General features: G+C 56.1%; 2 protein-coding genes across 2 annotated transcripts; both read right to left on the bottom strand.

Annotated features, from left to right (window-relative positions):
* Positions 1-1,059: 1,059 nt before the first annotated feature.
* NCLIV_028530 (putative phospholipid-transporting P-type ATPase) lies at positions 1,060-13,067 on the bottom strand (the record flags this gene model as incomplete). Its single annotated transcript, XM_003883047.1, has 11 exons — positions 1,060-3,095; positions 3,347-3,698; positions 4,080-4,196; positions 4,826-4,986; positions 5,731-5,779; positions 6,212-6,321; positions 6,864-7,026; positions 7,409-9,250; positions 9,721-9,906; positions 10,473-10,855; positions 11,405-13,067. The coding sequence occupies 11 exons, from the start codon at positions 13,065-13,067 to the stop codon at positions 1,060-1,062; spliced, it is 7,062 nt and encodes a 2,353-aa protein (XP_003883096.1).
* A 4,668-nt stretch (positions 13,068-17,735) lies between these two features.
* Positions 17,736-23,356, bottom strand: NCLIV_028520 (putative methionine aminopeptidase; the record flags this gene model as incomplete). The annotated part of the gene is made up of 10 exons (XM_003883046.1): positions 17,736-17,795; positions 18,277-18,368; positions 18,706-18,753; positions 19,090-19,190; positions 19,878-19,948; positions 20,408-20,478; positions 20,922-21,011; positions 21,475-21,594; positions 22,487-22,696; positions 23,344-23,356. 10 exons carry the CDS (start codon positions 23,354-23,356, stop codon positions 17,736-17,738), a joined length of 876 nt encoding a protein of 291 aa, XP_003883095.1.
* Positions 23,357-23,571: the final 215 nt, after the last annotated feature.

Raw genomic sequence — 23,571 nt, 5'->3', positions numbered from 1 at the left:
TTCGTTTCTGCGAAGGGTTTGTGGATACGACATCGAGGCAGCGGTGCCGGGTGTACTAGTACAGCTACGGAAAGATGAAATGAACCCAGCGGGGTAGTGAAAAGAGAATGGAATGAAATGGTGATCGCCATTTTCTCCTGTATACTGTAAACGACCGTGTTTCCATATCGTCTACATCACACGTTTTCACGTCCACCGCCGGAAAGAATCACGGTTACAGACTATGACAGCGTCACATAAATGACACCGCAAAAATGTGAGAACGATATTTAAAGTCGCTACAGTCGACAGGGAACTCGAGGTGCCACAGTGTTGTAACCACAAAGAAATGACTCCTTTTCAGGGAATGTGTGCTACTCCTTCCCGGTGGAATCGCCCATCTACCGGCAGGTGTAAAGCTGACTTCACCAGTTCCTAATAGGCGCCGCTGTTGACACGTAACACTGTCAGACGAAAACCCTCTCAGTGACGATCCTGAGCCCACCATATTAATGGAACCGGACCCTTTCAGTTCTGGAATCTCCCAAAACAACGGTTTTCGCTCTGGTTGGACAGCCCAAAAATATGTTTCCCCAGTTACAGCAGCTGTCCAAACCAATATAAGCACCACCTGAATGCTGACAGCGTCTAGAGTCGCAGCTGCTACGAAGGTTTAGAGAAAAGTGGTTCTTGTAACAACCACGGAACAACGAGGCACCCGTTTATAAATACACGGCGCTAGGATTGATCTCCTCCAAAAATGGCAGAACAAAGAGTACATGCTTATGGACCGCACACAAAACATACATAGATAGCTCTTAAAACTGTGATTAGTCGCCAGCAATGCAGCTCACGTTTTGTGAAGTCAGGAATTCACCATTCTTCTGTAACTGCAGATTTCTGATTCCACCTCTCGCAATGCCATCACGACCGCGTGGAACATCTGGTGGTGAAAGATCATTGCGCGATCATACAACGCGGATGAGAAAGTCAGCACAACAGAAAATGGTAGAGCGTGCTGACTGCCAACGTCTTCGAGGTTTCCCTCAAGAGCGGCTGAATCATCCCCACATGCGTGACTTATTTCTTCGCATCGGACCCCTCTCCACCTTTTATGAATGTCTGCGTCTTGCGAAGGAGCACTTTCGCACCTTCCCCCGTCTTTTTGAGTGCTTTGTATGCCTCCTGAAGCGCTGGAAGCACACCAAAGACCGGCTCGTGTGTAAACGCGAAACCCTTGTAATCGTCCTCGCCCCCCCGGGCTCCTGTCTCTTGGCGCATTTGCGGACTCTCCACGGCGACATACGCCACCCCTTCCGGACGTCCTCGCCTGGCTGCCACGGGTTTGTAGGCCCCTAATTTTAGCTGCTCAACCAGGACTTGCTCCAGCGCGGGTTTGCGGACCATCTGCCATGCCATGGGCACCAGAAGCGGCAGGAGACAAACCAGGACTGTTATGGTAAGCCCAAAGTAGTACGGCGCACACAAGGAACAAAGAACGTAGGTTCCATGGAGCATCGCTGCTCCGCCGATATTCAAAAACAATTTCCAGTACGTGATGACGACCCAAAAAAGAAGTGCTGCTGCTAGCTCTCCTACATGTATTACGATTTCTACAACTGTCCACGTGTTGGACAGCACCGCAACGACGCCGTTTACGATGATAATGTAGGCTAACTCCATGACATGAGAGAAAGAGTCAAGCTGAAGGGACGTAAAGCCATGAGACCGATTCACGGACGGCGTCCAAGCACCGACCACACTGTAGATCGTAAATGTCAACTGGAAGACAGCTACCCAAAGGGCAAACGCGAGCCAGATAAGCAAACAGTGCGTGCCGTAACACCGGTCATTTTCAGGTTTCTTTCGATGCTGAAACCACGCGTAAAGAAGAGAGAGATCTATCCGGTGACACCAACGGGCGAAGGGCCACACAAGGAGCATCCCAACCGCCCGGCACGCCCGCGCTGCCGGATCGAGGACCAGGTATTGCAGCCATTGACGCGCCTGCACAGCCCTCTGACTGGTATAATAGGGCCATAAAGTGGACGGAATGATTTCATATAACACCGGGTTGTCTAGAAGTACTTTATGTGGAACCTGACGATCGAGAGTGACGAAACCGAGTATCGGCAGACACGTGAAAGCGAGGGAGACGACTTGTTTCGTCCAGGGGTTCCACACATCTAGCCCACTAAAGCCACAAAGAAAATTCATGGCTAGGGTGCACCAGCACATAACCGCATTTCGGAAAATGCAGACATACACCAGAATACAGTTTCGACGAAGAGCCTCGCGTCCGTGGACAAACAACAGCTTTCTCAAAAGCCGGAATTCGCCGATGGAAAAATCTGCCGCCCGGGCAGCTTGCAGGCCTTCGCGCCCTGAAATGCCCACTCCAACGGAGGCTGCCAGGATCATAGCTACATCATTCGCTCCATCGCCGATAGCTAGAGAAGTCCCTCGTGGATTGAATGCTGAATTTTGCCTGAGAAGCAACGCCTTGTGTTTGGGCGTGACTCGTGAGGCTATCAACGTGGAGGCGTGACGCGCTAAGGAATAAAACTTGACTTTCAGGAAACGATCTTGCATGATAACTGCTAAAGCTGAACCTGTCACAGTCATGCAGAACTCGCTGAACTCTCGAAACCGGACATCACCCCCCAAGCCCGAGAAGCATGGCACCCCGCGAACACCTCGAGACTGAGTCATGCAGTCCGTGCCTGACTCGTCTGAACACAAGTCGCCACTCGCGCCTGGCTGTTTACTATTGAGAAACCCTGCAAAACCCCCCCTGATGCGTTTCGCCGCTCGCCAAGCAACTGACTGCCTTTTCCCGTGCTGCTTCCCTCCGTGTTTCGCGCCGCCGCCGGCAGCTGGGGCACTGGGAGACGACTGCAACGCGACGCCGGCGACTTGCTCCGCCCCCCCCTGCGAACTGACTTCTTCCTGGCCACTCCCAGGTGTGCCCAACCCGGCCGTCCCCGCCGAGTCTCCTTTTGGCACAGGGGGCAAATCTCTCGCCTCAACCTGCGTCTCGGATCGAGACCGCACCGTGGCGACGTGGAAGGTTCCTGGCGCCCGGAGCGTGCCCCGCCCAGTCGGAGACGAGCGATCTGGAGACGCAGTGACAGAAACACCACGAGAGGCATTATCAGGTTCTCCAACAACGATACGCGGTTCACACCGAAACTCTACGCGGTATCTACCGTGCCTGCGACTCCTGGTTGGAGGAGACTCGCAATCGTGACCCACAAAGTGCCAGCGCTTCTCTCGCGTCTCCTGCGACTCAGACGCAGTGCCTGTTCTCAGATCGAAGACTTTTTCGCCATTGCACAGGCAAGGAAAGTTCTAGAGCTTCACGTACCCTCAACGTCCTTCGCATTGGAGACACGGGTCACCCGTGTCGAACCCGGCGGAGAGTCTTTCAGCAGAAGGGCTGTCGTTTCATTACGTGCATTTCCCCGGCCTTCTTCGGCGTCGAGGTCTCCTGCATCAGTTGCTGATCCACACCCACTGCCTGGGGTCGAGAGTGGCGCATTGCCTTGCCGATGGTCCTTGTGTGACAGGTCAGGGAACAGAGTCGGATCTGTCGCCTCCGGTTGCGGCGGCAAATCCATTGACGCATTCTCCGTGGAGGAACCGGGATATGCCCCTTCTCCTCGCGAACACTCAGTACGATACGTTTTCGACATTTGCTTGTCAAGAAGTTCTCGGACCTGAGTGAGGGGCAATCCACATGCACAAACGCGGCGACAGGAGACTGGGAACCGCGAGAACAAAAACTCAGCATCGAACAGGCTCCGCAGCGATTCCTTGTTGACGTTGCATGTTCGATACTGAGCAGAAAGCATGGAGGCCCATGGGGGGGGGCAGCCCTGCAAATCGAGAGCCACTTTCTAATTTTGTTTCGTTGCGGTCACCGACGTACTCCCAAAAGCAAGGGGCATCCCAATACCGTTGACGGACACGCACCAGTTTACATGTATCCGTAGGATACACCCTTCTCCGCCTGCGGTCCGGACCTGCCTCCAGTCATGCTCCTTTGGAACCGACGCTCGAGGTTTGCTCGTGTGTTTCCTGCAGAGAGAGATGCTTACCTCTTCGTCTTCCTCGGGGTCCATACCCAAGTCTCCCCAGTCGATTTCAGCCCACCACTGACTATCGCGAACGTCTCCTCCTTTCTGGTCGAGAAGATTCGCCATGTGGCAGTGCCGCTGACCGAGACAAACAACCAGAGAAAGCGCAGCCCGAACGCTACTTTTTACAGTGGCGATCGAAGCAGCATATCTCCACAAAAACCAGTCGTCGACAGATTTGTGGCTACCGTGCCCTTCAGCCTGAGACACGACCAGGCACCCGTTCAGCTGTACGGGCGTTCCGCGGTCTTTGCGCTTCCCCCGTCGACAGCCCTCACAGACATGCTCAGTCTCCCTCCTCTCCCCCCGTTTCTCTCCCTATATGCGTGTCCCTGCGACCGCCATAAACTCGAGAGACCGCGCAACAGTGGGTGACCAGCCGCGGCCGCTCGCACAGAATACGTTCCCGAGGCCCGCAGGCGACGCACTTTGAGCAAGGTGATATTCCAGCATGCAGTATTTGCGCACACGTCCGCATACCTCAGAAAAAAAGTTTACAATGTGTGATGCTTGCAACATACACATACACGCACCTCCATTTCGCTGTATACTTAGACACAGATGCTTGTACGTGTCGTGGCGATTCACTGCCGCTGGCTGCGTGACCAGTAAGTATACACACATAGAAAACGACGTGGGGACACGGATACTTGACGCTTGCGGAAAGCACTTTCTGAACCGATCTCAGTGTACGGAAACGAACGTACTTCGTGCCTGGTGAGTTGCTCGGCAATGGCATCCTTGCTGTCCGCGTCAATGATTGCGTTATAAGCTTTATCGCTGATCAGGTTCGTACTGTGGCCAATGTTGATGGCTGTTTCCAACTTGTCACCTACAGAAGCAAAGCCCAAAGTCGAGGCGAGAGTTCCTGGACAACAGGAAACGGTATAGCTTCTACGAACCCTGTGATGCAATCCACGTCTCAAGCGTCAAGGCCAACCGAAGCAAGTGGGCCACAGCTTTATTAGGAGACATGCCAGCAACAGGAAAACAGTCCACAGAGTGCCGTGCAACGGCCTAGGGTCGGTGAGGCGATAAAGGGGGCTTTTCCCTCCCACTCGCTTTAACTCTTAAACGGTAACGCGGAGTTCCCTCGTAGGTCCCAGGCGACCAACCGGCGTCACAGGGCGTGCGCAAATAGGGGGAGATGCGTGCCTCTGTTCTGTTAGAAAGAGCTGAAGTCCGACTCCCCCCTCCCGGCCGACAAAGGGGTTCTGCCGTGTCTACGGACCAACATCTCTGAAGGACTACGGACGCAGTTTAGAGATCTCGAGTGCCTGGCCTCGCTGCTTTCCGAACGCAACAGCCAAACATCCGCATCAGAACATAACTTGAGGCACGCGCATGCGGATGTCACTTGCTGGCAGTTGATAGGGCCCTGTACACGCTCTACGAGATGACGCCTACACACAACGTCTTTGTTGGAAACGTTCTTCACTCCGTACAGGTATACTTTGTGATTATGTGTAGAAGCTGTGTCGTGTGGAGAAACAAGGGCGAGATCCGCTGGCGAAGACGCGTGGAGAGGCAGACACGACAAGGGGCTAGAGGTATCTAATTTATAGACGTCGCAGCGAAAGACACGCCAGGGGAACGACAGGGGCAGACCTACCTGTTAGCACCCAAACCTTCATCCCCGCCGCCTTCAGGTCTTTGATCGTCTGGCGCACATCACGCAAGAAACGAAGGCACTATACACGGAATAAGCGAGCACAGAACAGCCCAGAAGCAGCTTAACCAATGCAGCGTGGCCTCGAAACGACATCCGCGGGCTATGACGCGTTCTAGAGCAATAGTCAGATCCCTCTGAGCATGCGATATGTGCAGACAGCTTCCCATGGGGCGGAGGAGGGCAAATGGTGGAGAGAAAGGCGCCGGTGAAGAAGAGACCGAGAAGGTCAACTGCACGTGGCAAAGTGACAGAAAGACCCGAAATCAGCAGCACAGCTAAAAGCAGGACACTCAGAACCGAGGGGTCAGGAGTACGCGAAGAACGCCAAAGTGAAAAATGCGAGAGAGAAACTTGTTTTTCTAAGCAGCCACTGAAAATTTGCCGTGGGTGGGTAACGCCGAGCGCGCTGTGAGGACCTTACCCCCTGAACGTCATCCTGAAGCCGATCCTCGATGCCCGAGCAGCCAACCAGCAGCAGATCTCTCTCGACCATTGCAAGGCAGTCCGCGACGGCTTTCTCGTGTTCCTCGCCTACAGAGACAACGGGGGCAACGCCCTTAGAGTCTAGCATTCAGGCGCCGGGAGCAGTGTTTTTCGATTGCTGAACACCCTCGTAGAACTGCGTGGGACAGTGGAGCTTCAAGGCAACAGGACAGGGCTGTGAAGAACAGAGTGTCGCAGTGACAATTTGCGACGATAACAAAGACGATGCGTAAGATCGACTCTATGTACAGTCGCTTCCTAGGACTTGCTTCTACGGGAAAAACGCCACGAACCAGACGGGAAGCTTCGGCTTCTTCTCCCACTGAAGTCGTCCTGGAAGCGTCTCGCGCACCGACAAAAACGCTGGCTGCACGTCCTGTAGCAGCGGCACAACTCCACATCCACCTCCCCTTTTATAGTGTGGGTTGCTGTCTGTCTTTCTGTGTACGAACACGTATTTGCCGACGTCGCCATGCAGGAACGGTATACATTGGAAGTTCCGTGCCTGGCGGCGATCAACGCCCCAAGTGAATAGGGACTCGGACCCCATCGAAGCTGCTGTGGAGGGTTCGGCTCGGGTCTGGCCTCACCGAGAAGTTGCTGCGCCTGCGTGAACCGCCCATGGAATTCTGAGTAGAGCTCCGGGGGCAGGTAGCGATACCCAAAGACCAGCGTTCGGAGTCCGGACGACGCGAAGCCGTGAAGCTGGGCGTTGATGACCGCCAAGTGCTTCTCTTGTCCACGCGCCGCAACCTGACGACGGAGTACCCACAGACCGAAGAAGGCGACATCGCAGATGATCCGCAACAGACGAGCCTCTCCCTCGAGGCGACCTCTCGCCATCGTGCCTCCTATGTCGTGTTGTCCGGACTTCACTCAGAGAAACACCTGCGCGCAGTTCACCAACCCAGCAGGCTTGACCGTGTAGGTCGCGCGAGAGCCTAGACTGGACTTATATCTATTCTGAGCGCGAAGCTTCCTTTAGGGTACGGCGCAGCTCCAAGAGAAACGCGACGCTCGAGACGCGAGCAGCGCATGCTGCTGTGCCGCTGGCCTGGCTCAGCGTTGCGCTTCAGTGAAATCGTCGACACTTTCCCCACGCGAGTCCCCCGGTGTCGCCCGACCTCGCCCGTACCTCTATCATCTGCGTGTCTGCTCCTTTGCAAAGGAGCAGAACTCGGCCATCGAAGCCTCGCGTGATGACACTCATTCGTTTTCTGTCATTATCGAATTCGAGAACATCGAGGAGTTCAAAAGACAGAAAGGGGACGGCAGACCGTGAGACACGGCGCTTGTCGCTGGCCTGGCTGCCGGCTTCTTTCGCCTGCGACTTTTCGACCGAAGCGACGGCGGAGGACAATGCTCGGGACCACGTCTCTCGACCGTCCTGAGCTCCCTTGTCCTCTGTGCCTTCGCCGCCCGCACGGGCGGTCGGCGCAGCTGCAGACGCACTCTCGCTGGCCTCAGGACAAGAGTCAGGAACCGAGGGAGCGGGCGGGGAACCGGCCTTCGTCGATCTGGGACCCGCGACGAGGCGCTGGGCCCTTTCAAGTTGCTTCACGATGAGCCGGCGAGTCATCTCGGTGAACTCGAGACCGCTCCTCTCGTCTTCGGGGAGGCTCCGCCCCCCTGCACTCTCCGCCTCGCGTCCCCTCTCCCGGTCCGTTTTCCGGGCCTCAACCTCGCGTTTCCACCCGAGCAGGAGCTCGACCATGAAGGAGGAAGTCAGTTCGAGTTCCACGTCCATGAGCGAAGGCCGGGCGGCGAACTCGAGACCAAAGTAATTGCATGCACTGATGAGACACAACTCGTCCGGCGAGCTCGCGTCGTACTGCGGCGGCGCCTCGTCGAATTCGCGAAAAGCAAAGCCAGATGCCTCGTCGACCCACTCGGTGCGCCGGGGATCCGGAGCGAAGGCGTCTCTGCCCGGCACTCCGTCCTCGCCCTCGCCCCGCGTCTGGTGTTCCATCTTGTCTCCGATCGAGATCGTCTGGCTCCGTCGAAGCCGCGGACGACTCACCTTCCGCAGCGCCTGCCCGCCCCCTCCCGCGCAACTGGAAAGCGCCGCCACAGCTGCCGAGCCGATCCCCCTGCGTCGTTTTCGCCGGCGATAACGTTGTTCGCTTGCGCCGCGCAGCCGGCTTCCCCCGCGCTTCCCGTCCCCGCCTTCTCCATCCAGACTGTTTCTCCGCGGCACCAGATCCGCGAGAAGCGGCTGCGAGGCGACGCGCTCGAGGAGCGAGGGAGGTCCGGCGGGCTCCGACTCCTCCCGCTGGTCGCGCCTCTTCTCGCGAACCAGAACGGTGTGGCAAATGCCCATGATGAGGAACAGATGGCGGGCACAGTCGACAACTTTCGGAGGCGCTTGGAGAAGGGACCTTGCGAGTTCGACACGGTCGAGACTGACAAAGCTGTTGGCCTCACGGAGAAAGATTGGATGGCACACAGTGGGACGGAGGGCGCCTCCGGGGAACAGCGGGGACGAGCGACTCTCTAGGCCACTCTCTCTCGCTTGGTGACGCGAAAAACCAACTCGAGAAAGCACTTCCTCAGCTTGCGGAGGCCCCGAGCTGCTGCTTGCCGCTCCACCCTGCCTCTGGGACAAGTCCGATTCGGTCCCACCTCTGCGTGGACCGCCGGTGGCTCCTCGCGGGCCCCTGTCCTTGAGCGGCCAGCGCGAACGCGAAGGCGTCCTTGAAACAGCGTCTGAGGAATCCTGCGCCGTCGCCCCGGTCTCGGACCAGGCGTCGCCTGCCGTGCCTCCAAACTCAGAGTGGCAAAACCGATCTGTGGAGACACAGGGACTGGGGACGCCTTTGCCAAAGCCGCGGGCCCCCGCGTGCCCCTGGTGGTCGTCAGGAGCGACGCCGGGGCCGCCCGAGACAGGCCACGGCATGCCTAGGCAGGCCGAAGTCGACGCGGCTTGTTGGGCGAGACGGCGTGAGACAGCCCCGCGCCGGCGGGCTTCGGCTTTCAGCTGAAAAGCAAGCGAATACAGATAAGAAGGAGAGAAGATGAGAGAGTCGCCAGCGTCTCGAAAAAGAACAGAGAAAACATCTTGAGTCTGGACAACACCCCTTCTCCTGGCAAGCACTGGCCTTGCGAAGAGTCGTGAGGGACACTTTAAAAATGTGAACAGGTTTCAGATCGCCACAGACACTCGCTCGGGAAGCAAGTCCAAAGTACAGGCGATCACTCTTTGGGAAAAGAAACGAAGCTCCTGGGAGAAGGGAGTGCGTTCTACGTCCCCGCTAAACATCCCTTTTCTTTGAAACACACTTCCCTTCTCGCCGGTAGTATGATCTCAAAGTACCAGAAGCCATGTGATATATATAGTATAACGGGACGTTAGACCGACCTGACTCTTTCCACAAGAGTTATCATCTTAACTATGCTCTGATAACACAATGGAACGTGGAGGGGGGCGTTTCCCTACAGGTCACGGACCTGGTGCATTTGCTTTTGGAATTTTCGATCGGCGACATTCATCTCCGCGCGGTCGTCGCACCAGAGATCCATGCCGTACTCGAAGCCATCTCCGAGGCCTAGACACTTGAGCTGCATGAGGTTCTTCGTGAGCGTTCCGGTCTTGTCGCTGTACACGTGGGTCACGTTCCCCATTTCTTCGATCAGCTGGAAACCAGCAGACCGAAAGGCCACGGAAACCCACATACGGAGAGTGGTGAGGATGCGCTGCCAGTCGCTATTGTGCAAGTTTTAGCCCCTGTCCCCACCTCACGTGTCACTTGTAAGCGACCAGGCATCGACACGGGAGCGGACTAGTCAGCCAGGGCCATTGAGCTGCTTCACGTTAAACAGGACTGCACTCGAGAATCCCCGAGCGTCGCCGCCAAGTCACATTGATGCCTCGGAAAGGACTGCGCCGCCGCAGATAGCGTAAAAACAGGCAACCTTTGCCGTGAGACAAGCAAAGGCTTCTGTGTTGTTGTATCCGATAGCTAGTCCGGTTTGAGTGTACGGGTTGGAGCGACCTTCTGCGCGAGGCTCTCGACACAACCCCACTTGAAGTCCGTTTCTCACATGTGCGGCATGGCGCTGCCCTAGATTTTGCACGTCCCTCTAACGCCCCGCGCACTCCCTGAGCGCCTCCCGCGTCTCCCCCCTCCTGAGAATGCCCCGTCTGTCCGGGCGGGGCCACGTGTGTTGCGTCTGGTGAACCCGTGGCTCTGCCGACGTACCTGAGCTGCCTGACTCAGTGCATGGCGTTCGGCTTCGGCGCTGTACATTTCCTCATCGAAATTGATGAAGAGACCCTGAACAAAGCGGCAGATTTCCCAGAGCATGAAGAGGTCGAGGGGGACGAAGGAGGCAAAGACCAGAAAGGTTGCGCCGAAGGTTAAACCAAAGTTCTTGATCGTCGACACATAAGACCGCAGGTCGAGATACGTTGCCCGGTAGCCTTGCGTCTCGATCCAGTAGATGGACATGAAGGAGAGGAGAAGCACTGAAAGCACTTGAACCAGGATCATGACCACGACGTGGGAGCTGTAGTTGAGTTCCAGGCGCGACCACTTTTGCACCGCCCCCACGCGACTGTTCATCATCAGGCGCGTCTGTCTCCCTGTGCAGTGAACAAAACGACAAAACGCCAGGAGGGGAAGTGAACCGCTCGGACACCGAGAGAAGAGGCATGCGCAGAGGAGGAAGGAAGAGTTGAGGGTGGTTTCCCGAGGGCAAGATGTCGAAGATATGAGGCGACGGGGCGGTGAACCAGCAAGGCGGCGGAACGATGCGTCGACATATTAGTCGCCTGGAATCGAGGAGCCGAGACATATAGGACTCTTTGGAGGTTCAGAAGCACGAGGAATGCAGGTGACGCCCGAGAAAACAGAAACCACATGTGAAAGCAGTGGAACTGCGGCACGGCAAAAAACATATGAAAAGAACAGACGAAGCTGAAGAGGGGACAAGAACCAGTCGGCGAGGTAGAATGAGATAGAACGCAGAGCTCAAAAACGTTCCGAGGGAAACCGGCACCAAGCCACAAATCCCCCACCAGCAGCTGATAAAAGCCAAAGGTGCGGAAAAGAGGACCGGAGTTCTGAAGATGCCGAGCGGAAAACAAGAGCACACTCCTTATCTTCCTATGCTTCGGTCTCCTCTTTCTGACCTGCGTAAACGACGGCTCCGTATGCCCACTTGGTTTCCACCATCGATGTGCCTCTTAAGAGCAGCTGGTTGACGCTGAGCGCGATTTCCTCTTCTGTCCCCTGACCTCGTCTGTCAGGAGCTTCCACGGCCGGTCGTGGGTCATCGGCTGAAGGGTTGTGAGTCCCCCGTCCGGCTTGAATCTCCGGGGCCTCCTGTCTCCGACTTTCACGCCTGCTGCCTTCTCTCTCTTCGCCGTCCGCTTCTCCCGTTCCAACGATGCCGACGCCAGTCAGTTCCTTCGGCCGCTCCTCGCTGCCTTCTGACTCAAGATGTGGGTCAATCACCGCCTGCTCTGAGAGGACAGCGCTCTCTGGGTCTGGGGCTGCGTCAAGTGCAGAAAAGCGTGAAGCGCGGTAGGACGACCCAGGCCTCTGTTTAGGTGAGTTCCATGCCTCTCCTTTGCCAAGAGAATTGGATTCCATCTGCGGAAGCTGGCCTTCGCGAAGCATGCGTCTCCCACCAGCCCCATCCGTGTCGTGCACGGCGCGACTTGCGCCTGGCCCTCCACAGACCCTCTCGGTGGCCGCGTCTGCCTGTTGTTGATGCAACCCAGTCGTGCTTCTAGCTGTGCTCCCCGACCTCGAAGACCGGTGTCTCGAACTGGGGATCAAGTTCCTGTGTCTCTCATCGTTTTCGTCAGGTTCTCTATTGGAGAGGGGGGGAAGAATCACCTTGCCGTTGAAACTCGTGAGGTTGTCGCAAGCAGGCTCGCAAATGAAGCGAACCTTAGCGGTTCCAGCTGTTTTGTCGTCTGCGAAGATGCGCGTGAGTTTCGGTAAGCAAAAGCGGCTCTTCACATTGCTTTCTCCGTCCACGTTCTTCGTTTCGACGTTACAAATCCCAAAGTCATGTGCACAATTAAGGAGCACGAGATCTGCAGGAAACTGCTGGCCAGCCGTGATCTTCACGACGTCCCCGACACGCACCTCCCTCCACTGCTTTTCCACCAGCTTGCCACTCTCGAAAACCAAAACCTGTTTGGCGTTCTCCTCCTCGTCGCTTTTGTGGCGGCTGTAGTCTTCGAAGAACTCTTTGATGACTGAGAGCCCGACAATGATCGAGATGGGAATCAGGTACGTCGGGACTCCGCCGGAGTCACTAATTGCAGGAAGCAGCTGAAGCATGGCAACACAGAGGAAGTAGAAATTCGAGAACCGCGTGAGCTGGTAGAAAAGCACCAGAGGGACAAAGGTAACCTTGGTGTACTTGGCGGTGTGGATTTCGTTGGCGGGCCGAGAACCCCTCAGAAACGAAACGTGGCTGTCGCCGACGTGATGAACAGGCGCGTGCACGCGCTGCCGCAAAAGCGCCGAGCGATACTGCCGTGTGTCCCGTCTCCTCTCTCCGGAGACATCGGGGTGCGTGTCGAGAGAGCGGGTAGCTTCCCTGTCTCCCGCGCGGTTACCCTCGCCATCGGTTTCGTCATCAACTTCCTGGCGCGGCCCCTCCAACAGTCTCTCGCGAATCGCGCCGTCTTCGTGAAAGTTGTAATTTGTCAGGAAAAACACGTATTCGTTTCGCCGCTTCTGCCGGCTTCTCCACCATATATCAAAAGGCAAGCAAAGCAAATTCGCGAGGACACCGCGATCAGCTGCAGCCTCCGCCTGGCCAGAGACCGCCATTCTGCGAACAAAAGAAGGCCGCGGGCTCAAGCAAAACACACCGGCCTGTCGCTGGGGGAAAGAAGCAAGTTGCAGCAGCGGCGGAAACGAGGGGTGAAACGTAGCTGCTCGTTTCCTTGCTTGCATTCGAACGAAACGCGACTACGGGAGACTCCCTGAAAAGGGGACGCCGGACACGTCGCAAGTCGCCGGAGGTGGAGATTCGGTAGGGCATTGGATCGAGGGAGGCATCCACAGAAAGACGAGGAAAAGGAAAAACCCACAAGGGGAAGAGGGGGCGAAAGTTGCTATTCAGGCAAACAGTGCTACGCTCGATTTAGATTGGAGGATGTCCGAGTTCGATGAACCCCTGGAAAGCCTTCCTTCCCCCTCGTTTTCACCTTTCTCCTGTCGTCCGTTTCGACTCTCCCACGCTGCCACCGAGGCGTGATAGCTAGGCGGCTGTGCATGGTTTAGGAGAGAGAACTGAACACCGCGCGAGACATTCGAGCGTCAAAGACAAAGAGAAAATCGCCAGCTGGCAATCGGCCGGCTGCCAGAGAACGCACAGAAACGGAAGACGGAGGTCCTCAGAACGCAGAACACGAACGGCACCGCCGTTCGCCACGTGAGACTGCAAACACACACGCGAGCCTCAATTGCACTGTAGGCGTACACAGAACTGCATTCATATCTGTCTGGATGTACCTAGAGATGTACCCGTAGCTGTGCGCCCCCGTTCACTGAGAACAGTCATAACGAACACAACAGATATACGGAGGCAGAGGCACACCTGGAGGCACGCCCAGTCAATCACGCAGATAGCAGTAGTACATTCATACATGCGTCTTCGTCTGTGCACGTGGATGCCCACACACAAGGAGCTCTATCAGATACACACAAATGTCTCTGCAAGCCGATGGCACAGAATCCCTCGTTGGCGACAGACGAAAAAGGCCGACTTCCCCGAGCCGGACCCAGACGGTGTTACAACTGTACTGCTGCGTGCTCTTGGTGTCACGATAGGAAACCGTTGTGCGTTCTGTACGCACACACGCACCGTGTCACTCTTGCAACCTTGTGGTCAGTGCCGACCACAATCAGAGTTGCGCCCTCCAAAAGGAGGGCGCATGCTAGAGAGCATACAGATTAAGCGCCAACGTTTCGGCCTCTTTTCAGAGATGCGAGACTCTAGTGCCTCGATAGGGCGACACGAGCGGTGCGTGCCTCTTGCGATTAGCAGAGCTATGAGTTAGGGATGTGTTGTTTGAGAAGGCATGCGTGTTCTGGAAAAGTACCAAATTTCAGACACACAGGAAGGGAAAAGTTAGCAGGGTAAGGTGGCGAAAAGAGAGGCGAGAGTAGCTGAGAGTATTACCATCCCAGGGGACGGGTAAAAAGCAAGATAGAAGGCGGATTCAGAAGCGGAACCAAAGACATTTTTTGACCAGACAGCCGCAAGAAAATGAGGCAACAAGCGGCGATACGACAACCTGACGTGTTGTCGAGGGCGAAAGGGGAGGTAGGACGAGCATACGGAAGGTCCTTACGAAGGCGAGATTTTAACTAATATCCTGACGCTTTTCCAGTGAGGCATGAAAACGCTTGAGACTCCTGGATGTCTCCTGCGGAACTCCGGGACAAGCCGAGATACACACGTGCATGCAGTAGAACTTGGAGTCCTTGGAGAGCGTTAGTTCGCAGTCTCTGCGAGCGCTGGTGACACACCTAAACAAATCGCCACATATACGCAGACGAAGCCGGTGTCAACGTTTCAACAACTTAAGTACACTGCAATAAGGACTGAGGATAGTTTCATCGCCCTCGAGACTCTTTTGAGGTACCAGCGTGACACAAAAACCCGCATTCGCGTGAAGTCTGGAGAACATCTGAAGGGGAGCGGCTACATTTTTCCATCGGCTTCCGTTCGGGGAGACACGAACAGGGACACACACTTGCACCATCCGCCGCGTATGGTGAAGAGTAACGTGCAAACGCACACGGCGCGAGGTTGGCGCTTCGCCCCGGCAACAAATACACGCAGGCCGTATTCTTCTGGAAGAACGATATCTCCAGGGAAAGGGCTTTGATCTCGAGATGATTGATCCCAAGCACCCGTTTCACGATACACACTGTTTGGCCTTAATTCTGAAGGAGTACGGTGGCGATTCATGCCGGACACGTAGATGCCCGAGATCAACGAGTTCTCCATTGCACCTGCGTCTCGTTCACTCTGTAGCTCACTGCAGCTTGTTGGTCTTCCCGAGGTATAGCTGAGTGTGGACTGAAGCACTTGCCAGTCAGTCTGCCTTGATTCCCCAACATAGGAGAAAAAAATTGGTTGCTGGAAGTGCCAACATTTGTTGTTGCCGCCCGGGTCAAAAGTGTTAATTTTGCTTTCGCCGTCTACGCTGTCATTTGTCTGCCTACCTGGATTCTTGGCCTCCCTTTTTTTTGATATTTCTCTCTCGATCTGGTATCAGTTACTGAGATTATCACATGACCAACCGCCCGTGTGCTGCGCTTTTCACCTGCGTTTTTTTCATCGGAAGGCGTTCTGTACCCCCGTGACCATTTGGACGATTGACTGCCTCCATCGTCTGCTCCTTGTTGCGCTGACTTCCCGTGCACTTTGTAGTTTGTAGTTCCCTGAGGGCTCCCCAAACTCGCATCATCGCTCTCTGTTTGGGAGCGAGTCAGTATTATCGGCGGGGTGTTGACATTACTGAATGCGGCCGCGACACCATCCCGAGGCATATCGTGAATCGTGAACCTCTGCAGTAGGCGTGTTCAGGCAGTCTAATAGGTTCTTCTTTTGTGCTGCCTTTCAAGGGGCTAGCTAGAGGTCTCTGTCGTCATCAAAGCTTCTCACACTCCGCGCTTGAGTTTCTTCTCTTCGGGTATCTCTCAACGTCCTCATAAAATCTCGCTCGCTGCTGTTGAGTTCAGAGTGCATGGTTTGCTGCGGGATACTTAGAAACGAATAGCGACACGATCCGTGTCCTCGACAGCAGGTTCTCCTTTGCCACTAAAAGGTGCAATCGAGATATCGCTTTCTGGGCGTGTCTACGTTAAGCTGGAATGGGGTTCAACGGCCGCCACTTCCGGGTATGCGTAGGTCCACCGCAGTACGGGTGCATACTGCGAGGACAACAGCTTTGTACACCCCTTGCATGAACTGTGCTCAGGCGTTCCTAGTCTGCCTCCATTCATCAGGCGACGTACGAGCAGACACCTGCTCCGTCTGTGTCAAGCCCGGAGCATCTGGCTCAAAACTCCTCACGGCTTACAAGCGCCATCTGCCTTTCGCCTCCACGCAATGCTGATATGCTGCGTTTTCGTCGGAGCAGCGTTGGTGGGGGTCACAGCCCTTGGGGAAGGTATCCGCCGATCGGGAGTACTCGGACCATCTTCGGCAGGTCCCGCACCGCAAGGTGGTTTTCGGGGGCGTGTCCGTAGGCCGCCATAAACGATCCATATATATATATATATATATATATATATTATACATGTATTTTGCGTATACGACTGCATATTCTGAAGTTCATGAACAACGTGGGCACACAGACATGACTTGTGTACGTGGATATGTCCTTGTGTTTCCATTTCTATACACTGCTATGCGCCTGTCACTTTCACGGCGTTTGCCGCAGTGTTGGGTTCCCACTATGGAGTCTGAGAGGAGGCAGCGGCGAGCACTTCTCACAGTGAGGATTCGACTATCCTTCGGCAGCAGAGGGCGTTTGATACCCGTCCAGCTTGGTCGCGTTAGAAGGTTTTGCCTTCAAGAAAAAGTGACGCGCTATTGAGACCTGGACTTCTGCGGTGTGCCCTAGATGCTGCGGAGTCTCTCTGATCCATCTCACACGGGGGAGTGCCAGGTAGGAATCTGGATCCCCCGGCCGCGCAACTGTCAGTAAAAGGCAGATAATCGAATCTGTGCGGGCGAGTCGCATGAGTCAAGAGCAGAAAATAAAATATGTAACTGTATATGACCTGTGAAGATAGAAGAACAGGCATATACAAAGAGGACCCAGTCATGGCTGACAGCCGGCCAGTTGCCCATGGAGCCCGAAGAGAACAGCCACGAACGACGCAGCCGTCATCCTCTCGAAGGGGTACGCACAGACCCTGCGGAATGGCGCCTCAGGTGCGTCCTCTAGCACTGAGGAACAGAACCCGAAAAGGCGACGGGGGTACGGAAAATATGTCGAACCCAGTGTACCCCCATATGCAGTTTCAGCCCTGTGCAGACAGACACCCGTGAGCCACGCAGGATTGAGAGGCAAGTCGAGACTGCTTCGGCATCGGAGCTATTCTTCTTCCTTCGAGTTTTGCCCCCCCCTCTGTGGTCTATTTGCACGATGTGTGGACAGCCAAGCCATGCACAGAGAACCGTATGCGACGTCTTGCATGAGAATTACAACATCTCCGTTCTTGTAGCGTTTATAAAACGTTGCTGGAAAAGGGCGTAGCGGCCGGGGAGCACGGAAGCATGAGACGCGTGGAGACGTTTGAAAGCCTCCCCGAAGAGCAGTCAACCTCTGCTGCCTTAAAATGCTGGAACCGGATGACGTACGCAGCGCAGTGCGCCTCCAGAAGAAAACGCGCTTGCACGGTGTGGACTTCCCGCCAGACGCCCCACAAGCAGATAAAAGACTCTGCTTAGGGTGATGAGAACACAGCAAATCAAATAGTCGCCTGGGTGAGAAGCTCCGCGCCCTCCGGCGTCATTAGGATCGTGTGTTCCTGAGAGGCAAAAACACGACAGGGGGGACGGGGACCGACGACCAGAATATCGTCAATGTGTCTGATAATTCATTCACCGACACTCTCGCCACATCACGCAGAAGAAGTTACCGCATCCTCCGTGCAGCGTAACTAAGAACGTAAGATCATAGCTAGACCCTGTATATTGCTATTACCACGACACAACGCACGGCGCAGATCCACGCGGTGGGATTCGACCGAGGGTGAGCCTCCTCGCGCCACGACACGCTGAGTTCGAAGCCGCTTCGTTTGAACATGAAGAGGTCGTCCACGCCTGAAAATGTCCCCACTTTTTGTGTGGGGAACCGCATTCGTATGCGCGTCCGCCGATGGCATAAGGGAGACGTCTAGGCGAAGCAGGACTGCTCAAGCAGTGATTCTCTCGCGGCACGAAGACGCAGGACGGGACGATCTGAACGAGCAGTTGTCAGACTTAGACGGCGTTTTCTCCATTCCTTACAAACTGTGCTGCTCGGCCGCCGTCTTGGGTCACGATGGTCCACCCGTCCTTCCAGGTGAAGAGGTCTGGAGCGCCTTCGCAGAGAATTGGCTCTGCAAAGACCAACACCAAGACTGGTGCGAGGGAGAATGACGCCCGGCTGAATGGAGGCATGGCGACAGCGGCAGAGCCCCAGGGAAGAGACAGGTTGCAGCCCCCGCCGCGCGAGACAGACTGTGGCCCTGGGGCGCCCGAAGGAACATCTGTAGCTTTACGTAGGGACCCACGAAAGGATGGGCCCGCGCCTGGAAGCTGCCCAGTTTTCCGAACCCGAGCAGAAAACTGGAGAGAGGGTGTCAGGGGGTTTCTTTTGCTATTGCGTTGTTTTTGACAGCCACAAGCCTTTCTAGCCTTTCTAAAATCGCTGCGCGCCTCGCTGGCACCCCTTACCGATGGTGAAGGTCTGACCAACGCGGAAAACGCCCTGTGTATCGTTTGCTGGAAACACATTCCAGAACGCACACTACCTCTAAATTGCCAACGGTCAACGACGTCCCAGAATGAGCAAGTGACTGCCTCTCGACTCTTCTCGACGGCCCCAGTCCCGACACAGGCCGAAGAGGAAACGAACGCCTCCCTTTCCAACCTAAAGGCTCCAACCGCCTATCCGGACAGCAGTCCGAAGGGTACTTGGAAGGGCCCTACACACCCTCTAAACCCTCTGGCCGCCGAACATCATGTCACGGCTCCAGAGACTCTGAGCGGTTTCGCAGGCAAGTACCCAGGACCGCATCTATGACCATTTGGTCCTCAGCGGAGCGAGAAAAGACCTACGGTAGACGTGAGAAATCAACGGCGGTAGGTGCATTTTGCGCCCGATGAAGTGACCGCAGAACTCGCGAACTACTGAAAATCCCCTTTTTTGCGCAAGCTCTCTGCAGATACACCCAAAGCACATGGCAGGGAAGAAACACCACAGTATGACGCCGTGTGAAATCCACAAGACGGGACGCGGTCTGAGAATAAGGGAGGGCCCGGGACTGCAAAGGCCCAGGAGAGCCGTCACGTAGCCTGCGTAGACGCGCATTTGTTTGCTCCTAAAACCAGACCTTGGCTTTGGTTTTCCCACAAAGAGCTGGGTATTGTGCTGAGGTTTTGAAATCAGAATCTGGATCTAACGGGACAGGTTCCCTGTGCCCCGCGACGAACTCTGCAGCCCGAAAGAAGCAAAGGCCTGGGGATTCTGAAACAGAGTTTTCAAAAACGTACGGAAGCAGATTCTGGCACGAAGCGACGCGCCATAAAAACACTTCTCCATTACACCATTTCTCTTTTTAGCCACAATAACGCTCTACCAATAACTTCCCCGTCGACGAACTGCACGACTGCTCTGATCTACTCATTCCCATAGGGACAGCTGCAGTGCTTGGCTTTACAACCCGCAACCGAAAGGAAGAAACGCTCCTGTCTCCGTAGCGCCCTTCGGGGTTTCTGGGGACTCTCAGCTGACTCAAACCCCGCGCACCTCGGCCTTGGCCGGCGATGCTAGAGCGATTCATCGTTCCCCCCTTTACTCGTCGATCATCCGCGAGAGCACTCTTGGACGTCCTCTCTCTGCTTACGCGACGCATCGACCGACCTCCCTGATCGGCAAGCCGGGGTGGAGAAGCTTCACCGCCGCGTCCAAACACTCCTGAGGAAACGGAGAAATTCGTTTTCAAATTCACTGCCTATGTCGCTCGAGTCGTTCGCGGCGTCGAAGGAAAGGCCCGCGGGCGAGCGGCAGAGAGGGGAACAACGGAGCGAAGAAACGGGTGTACACGGCAGCTGTGGAAGACAACCTGCATTTTTGCCAAGTGCAGGACGCGCAAAGTGCGCCCGAGGCGACATGCTGAGGCCATACCGCGACACTCCAGAGGCGGAGGCCCCCGGGGCGCTCTCGAGAGGAAATGAGGGAAGCGTCTCGTGGCATACGCGCGGCGCTTCGGTGTCACGAGCGGACCTCCAGGCTTCGCCAAGTGACGGCGTTGTGGAACCTTGGACAGCAACACATCTGGAGCTATGTGCCCTCTTACGGATGTACCCCGTCACGTGGAACACGAGAAAGAGAGCCGTCGAAACGGACACCAGAAGATACCGGTGGCGACCTTACCTTGGACGTTTCGACGAGATTACGGTGAGCCTCACTAACATTCCCGACCATCGCAGTGCCTGCGCAGTCTCCTGCAGAAGAGGGACGAAAAGCCGGGAACACGCGTGCGCATTTTCGAGAATTCCTCACGGAACGTGCATCGAGGCCCCAGGGGACCTCCGAGGGTTGCCGGATTCCCTCAACAAACCGGCCACGCACGCGCCTTCTCTTCCTGTTTCAGTCCTCGCCCGTTTGAGAGACAGTCTCCGCTTGAGGCTCGAAAGCGCTTGTGCCCGGGGGCCGAGCAGTCCTCGGAAGGCGCCTGGTTCAAGGGAGTGAGCCTCTGCGGCCCGGAACGGCGTGCCGCGCGCGCCCTGCGAAAGGAGCGCCACCAAAGCTGGATTCAGGTTTCGTGTGGCCTCTAGGACACACAAGAAACTGCGTTGTTTCCACTTGACGCGAGAGGGCGTCGCAAAGAGCCGAATCGCCAATCGAAGGCATGTCAACCACGAAACCGCCCTCTCCTGGCACGTACCAAAGAAGCCGTCGACATAGGCAGTGCAGTCCAAAGTGACGATGTCTCCATCTTGGAGAGGACGAAGGTCGGGAATCCCGTGGCAAACGGCTGCGGAACGGAAACGCACCAGCACACCCACATGTGCAACCGTTGTCTTCTCGGCACACACGCCGCTGTGGTCTCTTGCCGCTGTCTAACCACCTGCGAAGGCTTTTACTATGCAGCACACAGTTCGCGTATGTCGCAACCTTGAGTAGGGAGTACGCTGTCCGGGTAAACGCAGCCTGGACGTGTGACGTTCAAAACCGCGGGGGTGCTCCGACGAGAGATCACTGGACGCCCACTTTCCCCTTCCCGGGACAGGACCAGCACGGTTCCTCGAACCGTTTAAATGCAAGTAAATGCCTTGCGACACTCTTACACGAAAACCGACAAAAGGCGGGCAGCGAGACACGCACAGGCAAGCTGACACCCGGCGACGCTCGAGAACTAGCCACGGGCGTTTCGAGGCGATGGGGCGTGGGATTCACGGAGAGAAGCGACAGGAGAGAGCAGAAGCACCGGCGCTCACCCTCGTTAACGGACGCGCAGACTGCTTTGGGGAAGTTGTGGAAGTTCACCGCTGCAGGATACGCCCCAACACTGACGATGTACTCGTGCACGATCTTGTCGAGGTCCTCGGTCGTTACGCCTGCACGCGCTCAAAGACGGTGTCGAAGCACAGAGAGCGTGTGCGCGCCTTTCCTGGGTGCTCCAGCGACGGTCGAGGCTGCCACGGAACTCAGTTCCCCTGCGCGTTTTTCCTAGCCTCAATTGCTACCAGCGTTACGTTCAGCCGTGTGAACAGTTTGCGCCGAGTCTTCACTGCCTCGACTCTCGTCAGGAAAGGAACCCGAGCAGAGTGGCCGAACACGGGGCCCAAAACCCCCCGTTGATGACATCCATTTGACGGCATCCTTTCCACCCCATTTTTGACGCCTAGGGCACAGTGTCTCTTCAAGACATCACGCCATTCACACGCGGCACAGGAACATCCAGGCCACCGCTCGAATGCGCGCCCTCTCGCTATACGTGGATCTCGTTGCGGGTGCATATGCACTCCAATCTATGTTGATATATATATATATATATAAATATATATAAATATATATATATATATATATATATATCTGTATATGCGTGCTGCCAAGGCGTTCAATCCAGATCACTGCAGTCGAAGAGACCGAGATCGTCTGTCGCTGTGCGACACAAAACGTGACGCGCCTGGTGCGCCGCTGTACGGGCCTCTCTCTGCCTAGAAAAAGTGTGCAAAGTTTCGCTTTCCTTCTCTCTGCTGTCCACGCGAGCGAGAAGCCAGCTTTCCGCGAAAACGTTTTCTTGCCTGTTCGGCAGATATGCACGGCAGAATCTTTGCTCAGAACGTTTTCGAGCGCTGTTCCCGTTTTGGCTGCTTCGATCGGCTCTGCACTGCGTCACGACGGTTTGTGTGCGGCACCGGGGACGGCGGCGCATTCCCGATGGCCCTTCTCGCGTCGGGAATGCGTTTGCTTGGGATACGATCAGTCTCTCCTGAGAGCCCTTACCCTCGCGGGCGGCGTCGAGGCCGAGTTTCAGAGCATTCGCTGCAACGGCAGCAGCCGCCCGGATTTTCTCCAGAGCTTCGGGAGTCTGAATCTCTCCAGGTGCGTCTGACGTGTGGAAGCCTCTGTCCGTTTGTCCCCTGGAACTGCTGGCGTACGGCGGCCGCGGGATCGAGGCGGGGATCGGGTGAGCGGGAAGCACCGCGTATTCGCCTGAAACGTTTTAACCCACAGACGAAACGAGGAAGAGCCTGAGGCGCTCAGGGTGTCGAGTGTTAAAACTTCAGTGGAAGCCTCAGGAGAAGCCAGCACGCGACCAGACGGAAAATACCGAGAGGCTGCGCTGGGGGATGGGGATCGCCTGAGACGCGGTTTTCGGGGCACGTCGCGTAGCCTGAAGAAGCGCGTCCGCGGCTGCAGCCGTCGGGGCCACGAAAGGCGAAACGGAGGGAATCTCCAGCAGAAGCAGTTGCTTGGAGCGGGACAACACGATCAGGGACACACGATTCCACATAGTGACGAGAGACCGCTCCTCTCGGCCTTGCCCATCTCTTGACGCCCTGCAAGAGAAGCATCCCTTCTGCACACCTTCCACGAGGCTGGGCGGAAAGCGTCGTTTGACCGTTTCGTCTCGGCGCAGGACGAGCTTGGGAGTGAGGATCGAACTGCTGCCGCTTGCGCCCACTCGCGGCCGCGTCGTGGCCGCGGCTGTCGAAAAGGAGCGTCGACGGATCGCCCGTGCAGGAGTGCACTGCACACTCCGTTCACGAGTTCGCGGCGGAGAGGGTTTTCCACAGAGTCCGTGGCGGAAAACCTGGGCCGGCTCGAGGGCATTTGGACGGGCGCCTTTTCTCGCTAACCCTCCCTGTTCATTCGCACACCTGGACGGCGACAGAGTGGCGGGGAAGTGCCTTCCGGTCGCCTTCGAAGCACCTGCGTGAATTACCGTGTAGTGATTCTCTCGTGGAACGGCGGCTCGTGGCCCGAGGGCTAAGGAGAGGGGTCTTCCCGGTCCTGGAATGGATATCCCTGTGTTCCCCAGGGACGAGACGACTCTCGCAGCGGGGAACAACGATGCAGAACAAGGG

Source organism: Neospora caninum, chromosome VIIb, assembly GCF_000208865.1.
Source record: "Neospora caninum Liverpool complete genome, chromosome VIIb".
NCBI classification, from domain to species: domain Eukaryota; phylum Apicomplexa; class Conoidasida; order Eucoccidiorida; family Sarcocystidae; genus Neospora; species Neospora caninum.
The sequence above is the reverse complement of the archived record's forward strand: the minus strand, read 5'-3'. Positions and strand labels throughout refer to the sequence as shown.